This window comes from Alnus glutinosa, chromosome 14 (assembly GCF_958979055.1).
Source record: "Alnus glutinosa chromosome 14, dhAlnGlut1.1, whole genome shotgun sequence".
Lineage (NCBI taxonomy): Eukaryota > Viridiplantae > Streptophyta > Magnoliopsida > Fagales > Betulaceae > Alnus > Alnus glutinosa.
The window spans coordinates 1,755,163-1,772,621 of record NC_084899.1 but is presented as its reverse complement, the minus strand read 5'-3'; the positions used below and the strand labels follow the sequence as shown (position 1 = coordinate 1,772,621).

Genomic DNA, 17,459 nt, shown 5'->3' with positions numbered 1-17,459 from the left:
TATATCTCTTTCATTCGGAAGACACTGGTTCGAAACCCCACTGTTGCATTCTCCTAGGGTAAAAAGTAAAAATTGCACGAATAATTTACTTTTGGGTTAAGTGAGAGTTACAATACTTTATTTTTATTAAAAAAAAAATAAATAAATAAAAACGACACCAACGTGATACTTTTATTTGGTGACAATCATTTTGTAGGTTCTAATCTTTATCATTGAAATGTTTTTATTTGGAGAACATCATGTGATGGGCTTTGACTTTTACGATTTTGGAATTTCTACCAGGTGGATGTTACCCTACAGACGCGGGACTATAAAGAAGCGGCCTTGCCCTGCCTACCTAAGAGCATTTGTAACGAACTCGTTAAAATTTGAATATCACTTTTGTTATTTTAGTTACCCAATTTTTAAAAGCTCTAAATACTATACTCTCCAAATATTTTCTACTTCGAAACAAATACTATTTTTTATTACCCTTTTAACCAACCATAAAAAAAACTAAATAAATAAAAAAAAAAAAAACCCAACCGAAGACCCTTCTAGATCCAGACTTCCACCGGACCCAACCTTTGACGACTGGTGGAGGCTCGACGACCGGCTTCTAGATCCACCGGTGGACGCGCGACGGCCCGCTTCTCTGCTTCTAGATCCACTAGGACTGGCTTTCCATGAAGGCTGACTTTTCCTCGACGACCAGCGAAAATGAAAGATCGATGACCGGTGGAGGATGACTATCAACGACCTTCGCCCGCGAAAATGAAATAAAAAATTGTAAAATAATAAGAGACGATCGATTTGCTCTCGTCTCATCAAACGAGGGATTTAGACAATCCGCAAATCTGCTGTCGCAGTAAAGAGCCTGTTGCGGATGAAATTTTGAGTAAAATCGTTTGATTTTGGTGATTTCGTCTGTTTGATGACTTCACTACAAATGTTTTAAAGGCATAAAGACTTTGTCGCAGGGCACGACCTGATAAAGAATAATGATTTGACAAGTTAAGTTTTGAAGATGACCTGAAAATGATTTGACAAGGACTGAGCTACGAGCTCGGGTGCAGAGATCCACACCACGTGTTGGGCACTCCAATGACGATCCCAACTAAGCACCTGACTGTCGATGCTTTGCCTTTAATATTGAAGGCTAGAGAGAGAGAGTTACTGTTAGAGTCGTGTTCGCCGGGGGAGGGAGGCTTTACGCCCCCTCCTCCAGGTCTTTTGTCCTCCAAGCTCAAGCTTTGGAGTTTTTTGTCCCTCCATGGTTTCACCAGTGGAGGTTGATTTTTCTTCCTACCATTAGGGTAGGGAGTTTAGTTCCCCCGAACTTGTTTTCGGTGTGGTTTTTGTTCTTTCGACTCTTCGGGGTTGGGAATTTTTATTTTTATTTTTATTTATTTTTATTTATTTTTTTTTTCTTTTCTGTTTTCCGGTAGGAAACTTCCAGTGTGTTGTTGGTTTGGATCCGGTTGTTTTCTTGAGTCCTCGGTGGTTTTCGTTTTCTCTGGCTGTGTGTTTTCTGTTTTATTTTGAGTGCCAGATCTGTGCGTTTCCACCGGTGTTATCCTGTCACGCGCTTCGCAGCCGCTTCCGCCGTCGTCCTCCGGTCCGATTGTCACAAACGGAGGTCGCGTCGTTATTCCCTGACCGGCGCGTGGCCTGCACGCACTGGGAACTTGGTTCCTGGATTGGCGCGTGAGGGCTGTGCTTTGTTTCTCCGACCTTCCTTGTGGCTGTTTGGTGGTGGTCCGTGGTGGTTGGGTGTTGCTGGAGTCTCGGGATATGGCGCGTGTGTCGCACGCGCTGACTCAGGTAGTGACTGGCCCTTTCCGGCGATGGCAGTGGAGTTTTTTGTTTGGATTGTATATTCTTTGTCTTTTCACAGTGTATCTTTGCAATGGGCTAATATTGTATGGGCTTTTAGGTGGCTTTAAGCTAGACCAGGCCTCTTATCTTTAGTTGGGTTGTGCTTCATTGTATTGAGAGGTCCAATTTGTATGTTCATATAATATTAGACTGTTGTACTTGATAGCTGCTTTAAGTCGGGTTTTCCCTGACTTTGTGGGTAGAGATTCTTTATCTCTACTCACTACCATGGCCTTCGGCCAGTGCTTCCGCCTTTAGGGCGGTGTTAACACCTTCTGTTGTACTGTTGTATTTGTGTAGACCTTTTGGTCTCTTGTAATCTCGTGTAATCTCTTTTAGGGCTTTTCTCAAGTAATGAAGGTGATGTTCAAAAAAAAAATAAAAATAAATAAATAAATATTGAAGGCTAGAGGCAACCCCAATTGCAAGTGAAGGCAAGATTCGCAACACCCAACCAACTGAACATGTCGGTCATGGGAATGACGGCAACTGATATGAAAACAAATGAGTTTAGGTCCAAACCCTAAGGTCAATCTTATATAAAGGGCACACTCAATAGAAAGGTTGAAAAAGCCTAGGAGCCTCATGCCTATATATAACTAGTGCATCATTGCAGCTTGCTACGCGGCAAACAATTAGGCACTCAATCACATATAGTGAAGAGTCACCCTCTTTAGGAAAGAGGTATTTCCCTCCTTCCTAACTCTCTCTTCATTCCATTTTTCTCTCAAATATTCTGTTAACTTAAACATAGGAGGCTCTTGGTTCCCGGTGATTTTCGGTGACTTTCTCCATTGTTTTTCAAGAGTCCCCCATCTTTTGGCCAGTTTGCTTTAATACTATATAATTATTATAGATAATATCGACAAGTTTAACACGAGCTCCATGTATGAAAGATGCAATCATTTTAAGCTTACTTTAAGCACCTAGATTTGCAAAACACAAATCTACGTGAAGTCGAAAAGAGGTCTAACCCACATTATAGTTTAGCTTTGGTCTAACCCCTTACTTTTATGGTCTAAATTTTGTTTTATTACATTTAATTTTAAATGACGTGACAATATATACATTATTAAATTTGTAAAATTTAATATAAATTTTAAAATAGATCATTTCCATTTTACTTGAAATTTAGATGATTCTCTTCTTGCACACAAATATATTAGCATTATTTTTTTTTGTTCCCATAATTTCATTTATGATCATTCTTGCAAAAGAGAGAGAACAATTAAGGAAAACTTCTTCATGCATCCTAGATGTCTCTATCTTCCTACGCTTTTGTAGATGATCCTGCCTCGTTTTCTGCATCTTCCTCATCAACACACTACATAGGCTGCTTACCATGGGCTTTGGAAACAATACTGCTGCATGCACAGTAATCAAACTTATCATATCAATTGAACCAAAATAACTTAAAGACAATTTTTTATATATATATATATATATATATATATATATATATATATATATATGAGATGATTTGAACTTATTGTAAGAGAAGAATAAGTATTTGATCTTTGCAATTCGGGCAACCCCAAAGAGAGGAGGTCGCTCAACTGTGAGGCCCATCGGCTCTAGGCAGCTCCATCTACATGGAATTGTCCGAATTACGTATAATTTGGATAGCCAAGTTTAAGGAATCTTAATCTGGTAAGAGTACTACGTAATGTCATCAAATAATCTTAATCGAACATCCTACAAATATAATTAATTAAGGACGTGGCCAAGCAATCACTCATTGATGATTAAAAGAACACCAAATTGATCATCAATACCTGGATTCTCCTGGTCCACTGAAACTTGTAATAACAATGTTCTCATGCTGATCATAACATTCCAACATTTGATCTACAGGCTGGATGTCAAAGGGTTTCACATCTGCACCTTCTTCCAAGGTTGGCAGCTTATAGTTATAATATCCATCCTCCTCTGAGTTTTTCATGTCACATGTATAGTCGTTAGGCTAGAACCATATAGAAACCATAAGAAACTAGTCAGAGAAAGTATTATCAGTTGCTTAATTCACTTATAAATGCTAAAAGGACGAAACTTTCCTTCATGCAACATGCATTTTAACAAAGAGAAATGCTATTCTTCACACCCTTTTGACGTGACGTGTTTTAAGTGATTAGTAGAAAGTCACTTAAAACACGTTAAGTCAATTGGTGAAGATGCCGCAGAAGTATTGTATATATTTTCCAAAAATTCTTACTAGGTGATCAGGCAGGATTGGAGTGAGATACTTAAAGCCATCAAGGTGATGATGCTGCAGTAGTGGGGTTGGAGTTGGAGCATTTAGAAAGCCTTCCACTTTCTGCTTTTCTGTCTCCCGGAAAAAGGCAAGGTGTTGATTGGCAATATCAAGTTGGTTTTGATAAAAATCAATCTGGGACTTGAGGATGCGGGCAATCCCAAGACAGCCATGCACCGGATCATTTCTCCATGCATTGCCCTCCATCAGTATTGATTCAGCAGCTGCTTGTCTTTGGTGTGGCTCAACTACTGCGCTCATGATCCTTACTATGTTGCTCACACCAAAGAGCCTGTGAGCATTTTGGAATTCCCGATACCGGTTAGCCGGAAAGTATGGAGCCAACTCACAGCTTTCGTCACATTTTTTCCTTTGATGTTTACACGACGCGCATGCCTGAGGATTTCCACCCTCCCTGTTCATTCTACGTCTTCTAAAAGCACTCACAGTAGAAGATCGAGAAAATGTGGGAAATTAAACTAGTACTGTTTTTCTTCCTAACCAAACAGAGAGCAACGCATGCAGATCGAAGCAATGGAAATTATATTAAGAGACGGATGGATTTAGAAGTGGTTTAAATGAGTGAAATGCATGGCGTCAGATTTTGGTATCCAGAATTAAATGGAGTCAGATATTGCAATTACCTGACAAAACCTAGCTTTTATTACGGCTTCGTTACAAATTCACGTGACAGTTCAAATTTTAAAAACCGACGGAGTATTAGCAAAGTGGGCTGTCAAATTAATTTGTAAATGAGGTAAGTACAGTGTGAATTATCATGTGACAGTCTATATTTTAGTGGCTAACATAGTAAGTATGATATAAATTGCTTCGTCAATTTATAAGAGACTTATAGTAAAAGATGTAGTACCCTGGAAACTATCCTACACTTTTGAAGAAAATTCAAATCTTAGCAAGGAAAACAATCCGATCGTTTCTATTAAATAAGTAATATATGCTACTCTTCACACTAGTTTATTTATTATATTAATTTTGTATTGATTGACGTAACGTATTTTTTTAAAAAATAATAAAAAATTAAGTGATATAAAAAAATCACTTAAAACACATTACATCCATCGATGCAAAATTATTAAAATAATTGTGAAAAGTATCATTAATTGTTTACTTACAAGAGCTTATATATATTAATTGCAAGAAAAATTATATATGCCATAATGGTCGCCGGCTCTAAAGCTGCCAAGAATTGGGACTTACTTCCAAAAAAAACAAAAGGAAAAAGTACGCATAACCCCCTCAAACTACCACATAACTGTCAATGTACCCCCCAAATTTCCAATTGTGTCAATCTCCTCCCTTAAACTACCAGAAAATGTCAATGTCCCCCTAATGACAAAAATGCCCTTCATAAAATTATTAAAATAAAATAAAAACTAAAAAAAAAATTATTAAAAAAAATAAAATAACAAAAAATTATTCCAACAAAAAAATTAAAAATTAAAACTGTTTTTTATTATTATTTTTAAATAATAATTTTCAGTTTTTTTTTTTTTTTTTTAAAAAAATTGTTCTTTTTCGTTTTTTTTAATTAAATAAAAACTGGTTTTTTTTTTTTTCATTTGTTTTATTTTTTTAAAATAAATAAATAAATTTCAGTTATTTTTTGTTTTTTCGTTTTTTTTTCTTTAAAAAAAAATTGTTCTTTTTCGTTTTTTAATTTAATAAAAACTGTTTTTTTTTTTTCATTTGTTTTATTTTTTTTTAAATAAATAAATTTCAGTTATTTTTTGTTTTTTTGTTTAAAAAAATTTGTTCTTTTTCGTTTTTTAATTTAATAAAAATTGGTTTTTTTTTTTTTTTTCATTTGTTTTTTTTTTTTTAAAAAAAAAATCAGTTATTTTTTGTTTACTTTTTTTTAAAAAAAAAAAATAAAAAATTTGTTCTTTTTTTTAAAATTTTTTTTTCGTTTTTTATTTAATTTAATTTAATTTTTAATTTTTAATTTTTTTAAGTTTTTTAGTTTTAGTTTTAATTTTTTTGAATTTATGAGGACATTTTTGTCTTATTAAAAAAAAATTAGGGTCATTTTTGTCTTTTTGTTGGTCTTAGGGGAGACATTGACATTTTCTGGTAGTTTAAGGGGGGAGATTGACACAATTGGTAGTTTAGAGGGTACATTGACAATTAAGTGGTAGTTTGAGGGGGTTATATGTACTTTTCCCAAAACAAAAATATTGGAACAAACCACTGGAAAAAGGTTCGATAGGCCCAATTGCCCAAATACATGTTCATGGGCTGGTAAAGGAGGATCCAAAACGTCTACAAAACCCGGAAATATGTCCATGCCCAAAACGACGTCGAGTCTTTTCCTCAGATGCTTCACCATAGAAACGCAACCTTTTTGCGTTAACGCCTCGCCGAGGCCTAAAAGAGGCGGCACAGGCACAGCACCAACACAAAACAAATTGCGTCGCAAAAACGCACCGTTTTGATCCTTAACCATCACTTTTAGGGGGAGAGAGAGAGAGAGAGAGAGAGAGAGAGAGAGATTAATCATGTCGGAGAAGCCCCAACCGATTCGCGTGTTGTATTGTCCGGCATGCAGTTTGCCGGCGGAGTACTGCGAGTTCGGACCCGATTTCGAAAAATGCAAGCCCTGGTTGATCCGAAACGCCCCGAACCTTTACCCGGATCTCATCAAAGGTGTGGCAAACCCTAACCTAATTCTTCGCAAATTTTTTATTTTTTATTTTTATTCTTTTGAATTTTTGTTTAAATTTTGTTAAAGTAATTATATGTGCTTTTTGTTCGCAGAGGCGAATGCGAAGGAAGCTGATAAAGTTACCGAGCAGTTACAGTCCACTGGTATGTCTTCGGATGGAGCTACTCCTTCAGGTATGCCTTTGTTACTGGTTTTGATATTTTCATTTGGAGAAAGTTTGATTGAATGCTTTATACTGAAAGAAGAAGAAGAAACAATAGCTATGTGATTTGATATCCTAAGCACAGGCTTTAGGGATGCCCATCATAGTTGCTCTCCTGATCTGTGGAATTATTACAAAAGAAAAAAAAATGCTCTTTGTGAAATTATAAAACCAAAAAGAAATATTTTTTACAAACTGACTTGGCACTTAGGCTCCTATCGTTTCCGCATTAAATATTTCTAGAAAATGCGATCTGTATTCTAATTTAATTGGTACAACTGGAGTTTGTTACCCAAAGGAAACGTATACTCAAATAGGCGGAAAACGGCTTGACCTTCAGTCATTTTCTAGACCAAGCCTGTGCCCCCTCACCGCCATCACAGCTAACATTGGCTACAGATTTTTTGTGGTTCTTGTTGGTTTTAAATTAGAGATTTTCGATGCATCCATTACTAGAGAATTATTTTCAGGGTCCGAACCAAATAATAGAAAACAAATCATTTTCCTTGAAAATATGTTTGTATGTCGAAGCAAACAGAGCCTTAGATTATCATGCCTAGTGTATTGCACTGCAATTACATGCATTTTGCATGCTGAGCAGGTAGTCATTTTGTAACATACATGATGTGTAGGCTGCCACATATTTAAAACGAATGGCATGACACTGCCAATATGGGCATCTATGGACATTTTGTAATGTTTATTATTGTGTAAAGGTTTTTGTGCGTGTAGCATCATTCAATTTGTGATAACGTGCAATATGCAGACACCTTTGTGGTTTACAACTCATGGTTGGAAACTGAGGGAAGTTTGATCAGCAAAAGAGTCAGGAGACAATGATTTGCCCTTAACCTTATAATGATGCTTCCGGATTCCTGAACGATACCTGTCATTTAGTTAGAGACTCATACGTGTTAATTGGCCAAAACCCTTCTTGGAGGGGCAACCGATTTTCAAATAATGACTAATGAACTTAATAGCTGTGTTGGGTTAACTTGACAACGTATTTTGTTTATCTGGGTTTTACATAGCAAAAGAATTTATAGTACTCATAGCATTCACATGAGGCATCATTGCAAGTGTTTCTGCGCATCAATTTGTGTTGTTGGACGTGGTACCAACCACTAGGATGAGGCCATATCTCTTTTGAAAAACCACATACGCAAAAAAGGTTATAATGTTATATTATTAGTTTAGCTGAATGCACTTTGTGCTACTAAAATGTCAAAATCATTGTCTTCCTAGTTTTGAAAGAAGATCATTATGCCTTTTTTTTAAGTTGATAATTCTTTTATTTATTTATTTATTTTTTTATGTTGACACTATAAAAGATTACTTTTATAGGGTTCGTAGAGTTGGATACTTTTCTCTGTACTTAGACATGACATTACCTGGTTTATTTTTGTAATTGTGATGTCCTCTGGCAGCTGTTGGTTGAATTTTGGATAATATATATGTTTCATGGTGTTAATCAGTTCTATTTCTTTCATAAAGTTTGGCTTCGACTTGCAAGTTCAAACTATGCTGACTTTCTTTACCTCTCTCTATCTCTCTCTCTCTCTGGGTTGTTGGGGTTACTTCAGCGCCAAAGGAAGAAGTAAAACGTCTTCCTGGTGGGAAGATAAAGAAAAAAGTAAGAGCTCTGAAATTATTTGTTCCATTGGATTCTGAAAAACAACCTGGTTTGCATGAAACCAGTAATTTAATATAAGATGATAGGAAAAATCGAGTTCAATATGATTGAAATTGCTGTTTGATTTTTCTGTAGGAGAAGCAAGAAGTAGTTATTGAAAAGGTTGTACGTAACAAGCGAAAATGCATCACCACTGTAAAAGGGCTGGAGCTTTTTGGTGAGCACTATGCTGGTTTAAATTGTAAATTTGTTGTCTCATCGTCGTCATTAACACAGTTCCTATGATTACATTCAGGTGTCAAACTTAGTGATGCTTCAAAGAAGCTTGGGAAAAAGTTTGCTACAGGAGCTTCTGTTGTTAAGGTATGATAGGTTTTGGCAGTAAGTACGAATATCTGTTCTGGTGAAAAATGGTTCTGATCTTTTATAATATTTTTGGAATGGCGTTTTCAGGGGCCTACTGAGAAGGAGCAGATTGATGTTCAAGGGGACATATCTTATGACATTGTGGAGTTCATTACAGAGACCTGGCCTGATGTAAGATACCTTATTTCTTTCTTCAAATGTTATGTGTTGGCTAGACATGTGCTTGTTTATTTTCTCATATTGTTGTATTTAAACAGCAGAAACTTTCTACTTGGTCATTGCCATAAGAAAGGTCAATACATTATATTTTTGGATAGCGCCCCATCATAGTTTGAGTGTTTTTAATTATGTAGACTTTTTAAATTTATTCTCTGTTCGTCCCTTTTAGGGATTCTCTTGTATACTTCCCGTGTATAAGGGTTGCGCCCCTTTGCGCTTTTTAATAAATTGCAATTACTTATCATTTTTTTTTTTTTTCATAAGAAAGGTCATGCCTTTTGTATATAGAGAACTTCAGCTGAAACTAGAGTCACAAGAAACTAAGCAGATGGGGCTGCCTGTATTGACTAATATATTCTCATCCCAACATAGCTTATCAACATAAGAATATGAATAATGTGTCCTTCAACCTAAACCTAAACAAACTCTGTCCAAAGTTTAGGTTTTAGGCAAAGGGACCATGCACTTTGAATACTTGCTGTTCTTGTTGCATGTTCATTTGCAAATGAGTTTGCTAATTTCTGTTGACATTGATTTGAATCAACTATTTCGCTGGTATTAGAGACACACATATATAGTGGCTTAGCTTCTTTGATTTGGCAGTCAGAGGCATGGATTTCATGTTCTCCAAAGCCTCAATTGGGTTTTTGCATTGGCTAATCATGATTGGGGATTTGCTAATAGCGATCCTAGTTTGTGGTGAGGGCATCTGGGTATAATTGTTTTCACCTGTTCTGTTCTACTTTTGAATTCGTACATGTATCTTAATACTCATTGAAAGGTTGATTCCCTGTTTTAAACCAATGCTGCTCAATTCTTTTTCTATAGAGAGCTAAGTTTCTACCCAACTTGAAAATTTTTATGTTGACTTTGGTCACTTCTGATGTACTAGAGCTATAATCCAAAATTTTAAGTTGACTTTGGCCACTTCTGAATTTGGATTAATGGTGGAATACTAGGAATACAGTATTCAATTTATAGCTCTAGTACATTGAAGGCATTATAATTTTGGGAGTTTTGTTTTGTTTTGTTATCAGAAATGAATTGTGATTATTTTAAAACTGAATATGATATTGGCTGTAGCCTTTAGGGATGTATTTTTTCAACGGGGTGTAATGAGTTGAATTTGTAACAGTGGACGAATGGTTCAGATAATTTTGCAGGTTCTTTATCTGGTTGTTTTGGGTGATGTTATCTTAGTTACTATTTGGGCTTGACCCTTGATTTTTTTTTCCGTACGATTATCTTCTCATATTGTGTATTCTATTCATGAACAATTCCATATTTTATTGTGAAAGAAGTTAAACATGTGTTCAGGGTGTGTTTAGCTATACATTTTCTTTCTCTTCTCAGGTCCCAGAAACGGCAATTTTCTTTATTGAAGACGGAAGAAAGGTGCCGGCTGCTTGATTTTGAAATCATGGCACATAAATAAAATGGAGTGTGGTACCTTTCATCCTGCCTTTTGTGACTCCTAATCTGATTTCCTGTATCTGAGAGTAGATGGGCGCCAGAATTACTTGTTAATGTTACAAGGATCTACTCCCAGTGAGAGTTTTCGGCCCTCTCTACGATCTCTTGTTATATCTTTGTGTCGAGAATAGTAAATGCTTTTGCAGTTTGAACTGTGTTTTATATTAATGGATGTGCTTTGCCATCTACTTTTGTTGTGTATTCTTGTTAATATCTTACGGAGAAGTAATAGAAAAGCTGCTAAGTTAAATTGGTAGAATTAAGATTAGCATTTCTATATCCGGCTTCTACCACTCTTCTCATTGTGAGTGCATGAAGCTAAAAGAGGAGTGCCCATCTTAAGGGAAAATCCTTCCATTGATACTGTGTACATGATGTTATCATAAGAAAGATAACTGTTTATCCGATTGTAGGGTGACTGCCTGTCAGTTACTGTAGCTCTCCAACGCAGACATCCTAGTGTTGATTGGAAGATTTTTTCCTTTCATCTCGGATATATATATTTACCATTCTTGCATTTACTTGTTGGAGGATAAGAAAGGTTCATAGAAGTGGAAATTATTTTGTCCATCTATAAAAAAAAAAAAAAAAAAAAACTGACGTGAAACTTACTCATTGGAGATAATAAAAATAATTAATAAAAAAAAATGTTACGAGTACCAATGAATAAGTTATGTATCATCTTAGTAAGGGCAGAGCTACTTCTAACCTTAGGGGGCCAGGCATGGGGTTCCCCCTAAAAAAAAAAAAATTCATAAAAAAAAAAAGAAAAAAGATTAATTTTACTCCTATTATTTATTTATTTATTTATTTTATTTTTCAATTTGACCCCTCCAAATCTTAAATCCTAGCTGGTAAGATTCTTTTTGTAAAAATTTAAGTAAATATAGTATTGACGATAGCAGCCAGTAATAACAGTCTCTCTCTCTCGCAGGACTTCGTCGAAAAGAGGGAGAAGAATTTCTGAGTTTGGGTTGCCGGAGGAGGGAGGTCCCTCCCTCCTCCCGGATTTTGTTCCTCCTTGGGTTAGCCTAGTGGAGGCTAGAGTCTCCCAACCACTAGGGTTGTGGAGTTTTGAGTCCCCCTGGACTTGTTCCAGTGGTGGTTTTAGTCCTCCTAGTCTTTTTGGACTATGGAGTGTGTTTGTTTTTTAGTTTTTTAGGTTTCTTTGTTTCTTGGCAGGAAAACACTTCAGAGAGGAGCCGGAGGGGGTAGCTTCCGTCGTACGTGTCGCCGGCGGAACGATTTGGGGAGTCTCAATTTTTATCATTTTTTAGTTCCAGATCTGCTCTGTTCTGCCACTCTCTAGTCGACACGCGCCCCCCAGCCTTGCTCGCCGTCGTCCTCTGGCTCTGCCGTTGCTAGCTACGGCCGATATACTCACCGTTGACCGGCGCGTGGTCGACACGCGCCAGGGGGTTAGTCACTCCTTGGGCCGCGCGTGATGACCACGTTTCCACCTCTGTTGCCGTGCTTGGTGGCGTTCGGTGGATCTGGTGTTCGGTTGCTGCAGGGGAGTTGCCGGCGGCGGCGCGTGTGGAACACGCGCCATCTCCGGCGGTGCTTTATTCCGACGACAGCTCTTTCTTTGGGTGATTTCCTGTTCTTGATTGCAGATTGTATTTGATAGTTTGCTTTGTGTTAGATTTAGCCTAGTCTTTGATGATTTGTGACTGACTCCATAGTGCAAGTAGATTTTCAAATGTCAATGCAGAGGCACATTTCTATTGATTAGGTTTATTTGTAGCAATTATCGGTATAATCTGAGTTTTAGGGTAACTGTAAGGGGACATTTGTATTATTATGAGTCCCTTATTGGTTTGAGTTTGTTTATGACTGTAACTATGTTACCCTTTGGGTGTTTAATAAAATGATTACATCTTCCCTTCAAAAAAAATAAAATAAAATGTAAATATAGTATTTTTCAAATATATATATATATATATATTCAAAACCAGGAGAGGGGTAAGGGGTCATGACCCCACAGTCCTCTAGTTCTGCCCCTGCCTGATTGGAGAGCGGGAAAAATCAGCCTCTTTAATTTTCTCTTTTCTCTTCTTATTCTCTTATTCTTGAATTTCTTGTTCATGTATTACTCAAGCTAGGTAGCAAAGGCGGCTGGCTCCCAAAAATATAAGGCCTCCTTAAAAAAAAAAAAAAATTATCTTTTGAAAAGATAGTATTAAAAGGCCCCTGAGAAATAAAAATCCCCTAAAAATAGCAATTTTTTAATTAATGATAAAAACAACATTAATAACCTCATAAAGTCAAACTTTAACATACATTGCTTTTCAAGACAAACAAATGAAAAAGATGAACAACAATTCTAGTGTAATTTTAATAAAAAAATAAATTATAAAATTAAATAAATAGTATTTAATTAATATTTAAATATAAAAAAGGCTTCACTTAAATTTGATGTTTTAGACCTCAAAATTTAGGGTTAAATACATTTTTGTCCCATTCGGTTTAAAAACTTCATTTTTTTTTTTTTTGTTTCCTGTGCTTTATTTCGTATCACATATGATACCTCTTGTTTATGGCTAAACATGAAGATGGTACTTTTGTAAAAAATTGATAGAAGTTCACGTCATTACTCTTAAGAAACTGACACATGTTCTATGCTCCATTAAAAATAAATTAAACAATAAAACAATTAAAAAACTAAAAATATTAAAAACATTAAAATTTTTATAAGAAAAAAAAAATAGAGGGTTATCTAGGGGTGGCTGAGGGTTAAACCCTAATTACTTTTTTGGGGGGAGCCTTGTGAGGGTGGTCGAATCACTCTCAAGATACATGGAGGTGGTTTTGGAAGTCAAAGGAAAGATGGAATAGAAAAAGAGAATCGAAGCTGATTCAGTGAATTGGAATTTGGAAGTACTCTTAAAGTTTAAACTGCATCAATATTTTAGAACTCTCATTATAAAATCAATGTCAGACATGGAAGTATGTATCTTCCAACAAAAGTTATCACGGTAATGTCGGCGCTGCATGTGAAATTATTTATGTTAATTTGTGAGTAAATTAAATGCTCCGTAATTCAGGAAACCCGTATTATCAAAATCATTGATTTTATTTATTTTTTAATGATATTAATTAGTGTCTTCCAATAAACGTTATTATGATAATGTCGGTGTTATATGCCCGTTAAGAGAAGTTAGTAAATTTTTTCACAAGAAAAAAAAAAAGACAAGTTAGTAAATGCTAATTTGGAAATTATCTACTCAATCAAATCTTCTTCCATTTCTTTTTTTAAATGAAAGATTTTAGTATTTTATTGATAAAGATTACGAAACATAAAGCTTTGCAAAATTATAGTCACGTGCTATGATCGAACTTACATAGTTATAGATATAAACAAAATTCTTACAATAAAGTGTTATTTATACTTACATCTTCCGTTAATTACCCATGTACAAAAATAGTTAAAGAGCAGATATACTCCAAACAAACTAGATCTAAGACAAGGGTAACCAAATATCCTAGAAAAATTAATTTAAACCAGTCGGAGACATAACATCTCACACTGAACTATTCATGCTGTGAGAGATAACCCCTCATACCTGACTAAATTTCATCCCATAAATAGCTCATGATGGCAAATCTAAAGAGAATAAAACTCTTAGTCAAAGCAAAAACACAACCAATAAATAGTAGTAGTGGCAAAGGAGATGAACGGCACAATACGGAGGTAGATGGATGGATGCATAGAGGAGATGCCAAAATTACTGATCTGATCGGAGAACACCTACAAACAAAAGAAAAAACCAGAATAGGAGGGGGAGGGTAGGAGCGGGGAGTAGAAAGGGAAAATGAGAGGAGGAGGCCAGAGAGCAGATCTGCTCCCTCTTCATCTCAAATCAGTTTCTTGAGGGGTGAAATCTAAATCCTCTCCCATTTCAAGTTGAAAGGAGAATAGTAATTTTTTGGTCAAGATTATATTTCACACATTTAATGGTATATATGTTGCCATGCATAGTCGTTAAAAAAATTTAATTGACGTCGTACCATGTACACTATCAAATGTAATAAAATAAAATCTGAATCATGAAAGGACTTTTCTTCCTTTTAAGTAGAGTTAATGGAAAAGATCCTAATCCCACTTTTTTCTAAAACAAACCGTTCAAGAAAGGTCAATCCAAATGACCATAAAATTTTAATTGCTTAAGAAAGATCTAAAATTTTAACTGAAATATGTTTTTGCTTTTGGTCACTGACTACGTTGTTTGTATAAAAATGCTATTATTAAATCTTGACCGTTCACATCTTTAACTGGAGATGTCCAATTATTTTATAATTGAATGTAATTAAGCCAAATGAGTTTAAAAAATTTGGTATATGAAAGTAGGAATTAGTGAAATGGAGAGGATCATGGTCAAGAAAGTCATTGTTAATTATGTGCACTAATTTTGAAGAGTGGTCAACTTTATTAAACATTTCAGGATGAAAAAATTGATGAACAAAATGAGAATTGAGAAAGAAAGAGTAGGGGTGTACATACCGATGCGGATGCAGTTATTTATAATATTTGTAACCGTATTTGCAAAATGCGGATACCACTTTTAGATATCTGTATCTGTATCCGTATCATATTTTTACTAACCACGCGCAACCGTGCGGTTATTGTAGTTTTTATCTGTTATTTGTATATTATGTAATGAACATTTTGGGCATATTTTAGTCTTTTGGGCCATATTTGAATATCTATTAGAGTCTATTTTAAATGATTTTAAAAATAATTTATGACTTTTTTTTCTTAAAGTTTTTTGGGCTTGTTTTTATTATTATTATTTAATCCTTAATTTTTTAAAAATATATTGATTTCACATTACTCATTTTTACCCAAGTATTACACGAGAAAGCAACACAACTAATCAAACCAATGTAAACAAAACCTATACCTAATTCAAAACGACGTCATTTTCGTATTTAACACCAAGATGACATCATTTTGGTGAATTTATTAGATAGAATATATATAAAATTATATTATATGTAAAGGGCATGCATATGCGATTAGTAAGCACATCAGCATGCCCTAAAATCGCTATCTGACTTCGCGTGTGCGGATAGAGGCTAAGATAATTGTAGATAGCAGATGCAAAAAGTTAATATCTTCTAGCATATATATATATAGAGTAATGATTCACTACCACCTAAAATATACAACTTTCCACCACCTTGTCTATATGGCAAGGTGGTCCCCCACTTTAATTTATTTTTAAAAAATAAAAAAACTCAAAAATAGTGGGGGACCGCCTTGCCACATAGGCAAGGTGGTGAAAAGTTGTATATTTAGGTGGCATTGAATCATTATTCATATATATATATATATAGAAAATTTTTTCTAATTTAGTTTTTTAAATTAACATGTATCCCAAGAATCACTTGCATTTTAAAACATTTTTTAAAATGCATGGGAGAATTATATGCTCTATTAACTCCAGTAGATTGTGAATATATACCTATTAATTTAGGAAAAATATAGAAATGATTCTCTTGTCTATCCATTAATTGTCCATTTCTATACAACGGATTTGCAAATTAATTATTAAATTTGTTGGACTTACACGTAGGATACACAACAAATGGACCGAAAAATGATGTGTAGCAACTTTCGTCAATTTAATAAATTTAATAGACTAAATTAAAAAGAAAACAATCAATCAAGGACAAAAACGCTGTGGATATTCGATGTCTTCTCCCTTATTCTTGAGAAAGCATAGAGGTTAGGCATGCATGTTTGGTAGCAAAATGTGTTTCTATACTGTTGATGTACATTTGGCAAACCGTTTTAAAAACCAAAATAATTGAAAACAAAAACACCAAAAATCAAAAATATAGAAACAACTAATACATGTTTTCGAAAATAGTTTTCGGTGTTTTCATTTAATCTTTTTTTTTTTCTTCGTCTTTCGAGAGAAATAATATATTTAATTATTTACATACTAACGTAAATATTAGTATACTTATGACATAATGATAATATTATACAACATATACCGTATATATCATAAATTATTCAATATTCTTATAAATTATAACTTGTAGCATTAATTATAGCATATACTTATAACATATAACATTCATTTTTTTAATATACTATTAAATTATAACATATAGCATTATAGAATATACTTATAATTTATAACACACACGAGTCGATCCTAATTACAAACGAGTCAAGTTCATACTAGTATATATCATTTAATTATTAAGCCTAGTTTCATGTTCACAAACATCCCGTTTGATAATCCGGTCGATTTGGTTTTTCGTCTCAAAGTCAGATTATTTTTGGTATTGGTGAAATGGGTTTGTTGCAAATTTTCTAATAATTAAATCAATGTATGTGTGAGAATTAGAGCAAACAATTTCTCGAACCAAAATGATACCAGCTATTTGTTTTCTGAAACTATTTTCGAAACAGTTTACCAAAAGCTTCTTTCCAAAAAAAATAAAAAAAATAGAAAATTGTTTTGTACTTATGTTTTAAAAAATAAAATCAGAAACCAATTTGTCAAGTGAGCCAATCATCCAAGGTCTTCTCTCTTGCGTGTATCCATAAAAGCAACACCTTGATCGATCCCGGCCACCTCGTTTCCAAGTCAAACGCCAAGGATTCCAAAGATTTCCTTCCACATACACACGCAACCTTCTTCTATATATATATTTGTCCGTCCCGGCTCTTCCTCCACCATCACTGCAACACCACCCAACTTCTTCTAAGTTCTATGCTCATTTTTTCTCTCCAAAGAAAGGAAAAAAAAATGGC

The 17,459-nt window shown here is 34.7% G+C and overlaps 2 protein-coding genes across 2 annotated transcripts; one reads left to right on the top strand and one right to left on the bottom strand.

The window, feature by feature from the left end:
- Positions 1-3,181: 3,181 nt before the first annotated feature.
- On the bottom strand, positions 3,182-4,531 carry LOC133857466 (LOB domain-containing protein 22-like). The gene is made up of 3 exons (XM_062292741.1): positions 4,070-4,531; positions 3,633-3,820; positions 3,182-3,221 (listed from the first exon to the last, which is right to left on the bottom strand). Exons 1-3 carry the CDS (start codon positions 4,529-4,531, stop codon positions 3,182-3,184), a joined length of 690 nt encoding a protein of 229 aa, XP_062148725.1.
- A 1,917-nt stretch (positions 4,532-6,448) lies between these two features.
- Positions 6,449-10,872, top strand: LOC133857984 (translation machinery-associated protein 22). Its single transcript, XM_062293386.1, has 7 exons — positions 6,449-6,772; positions 6,884-6,964; positions 8,577-8,626; positions 8,762-8,843; positions 8,922-8,989; positions 9,080-9,163; positions 10,565-10,872. Exons 1-7 carry the CDS (start codon positions 6,625-6,627, stop codon positions 10,619-10,621), a joined length of 570 nt encoding a protein of 189 aa, XP_062149370.1. The 5' UTR covers positions 6,449-6,624; the 3' UTR covers positions 10,622-10,872.
- The last annotated feature ends 6,587 nt before the right edge of the window (positions 10,873-17,459 follow it).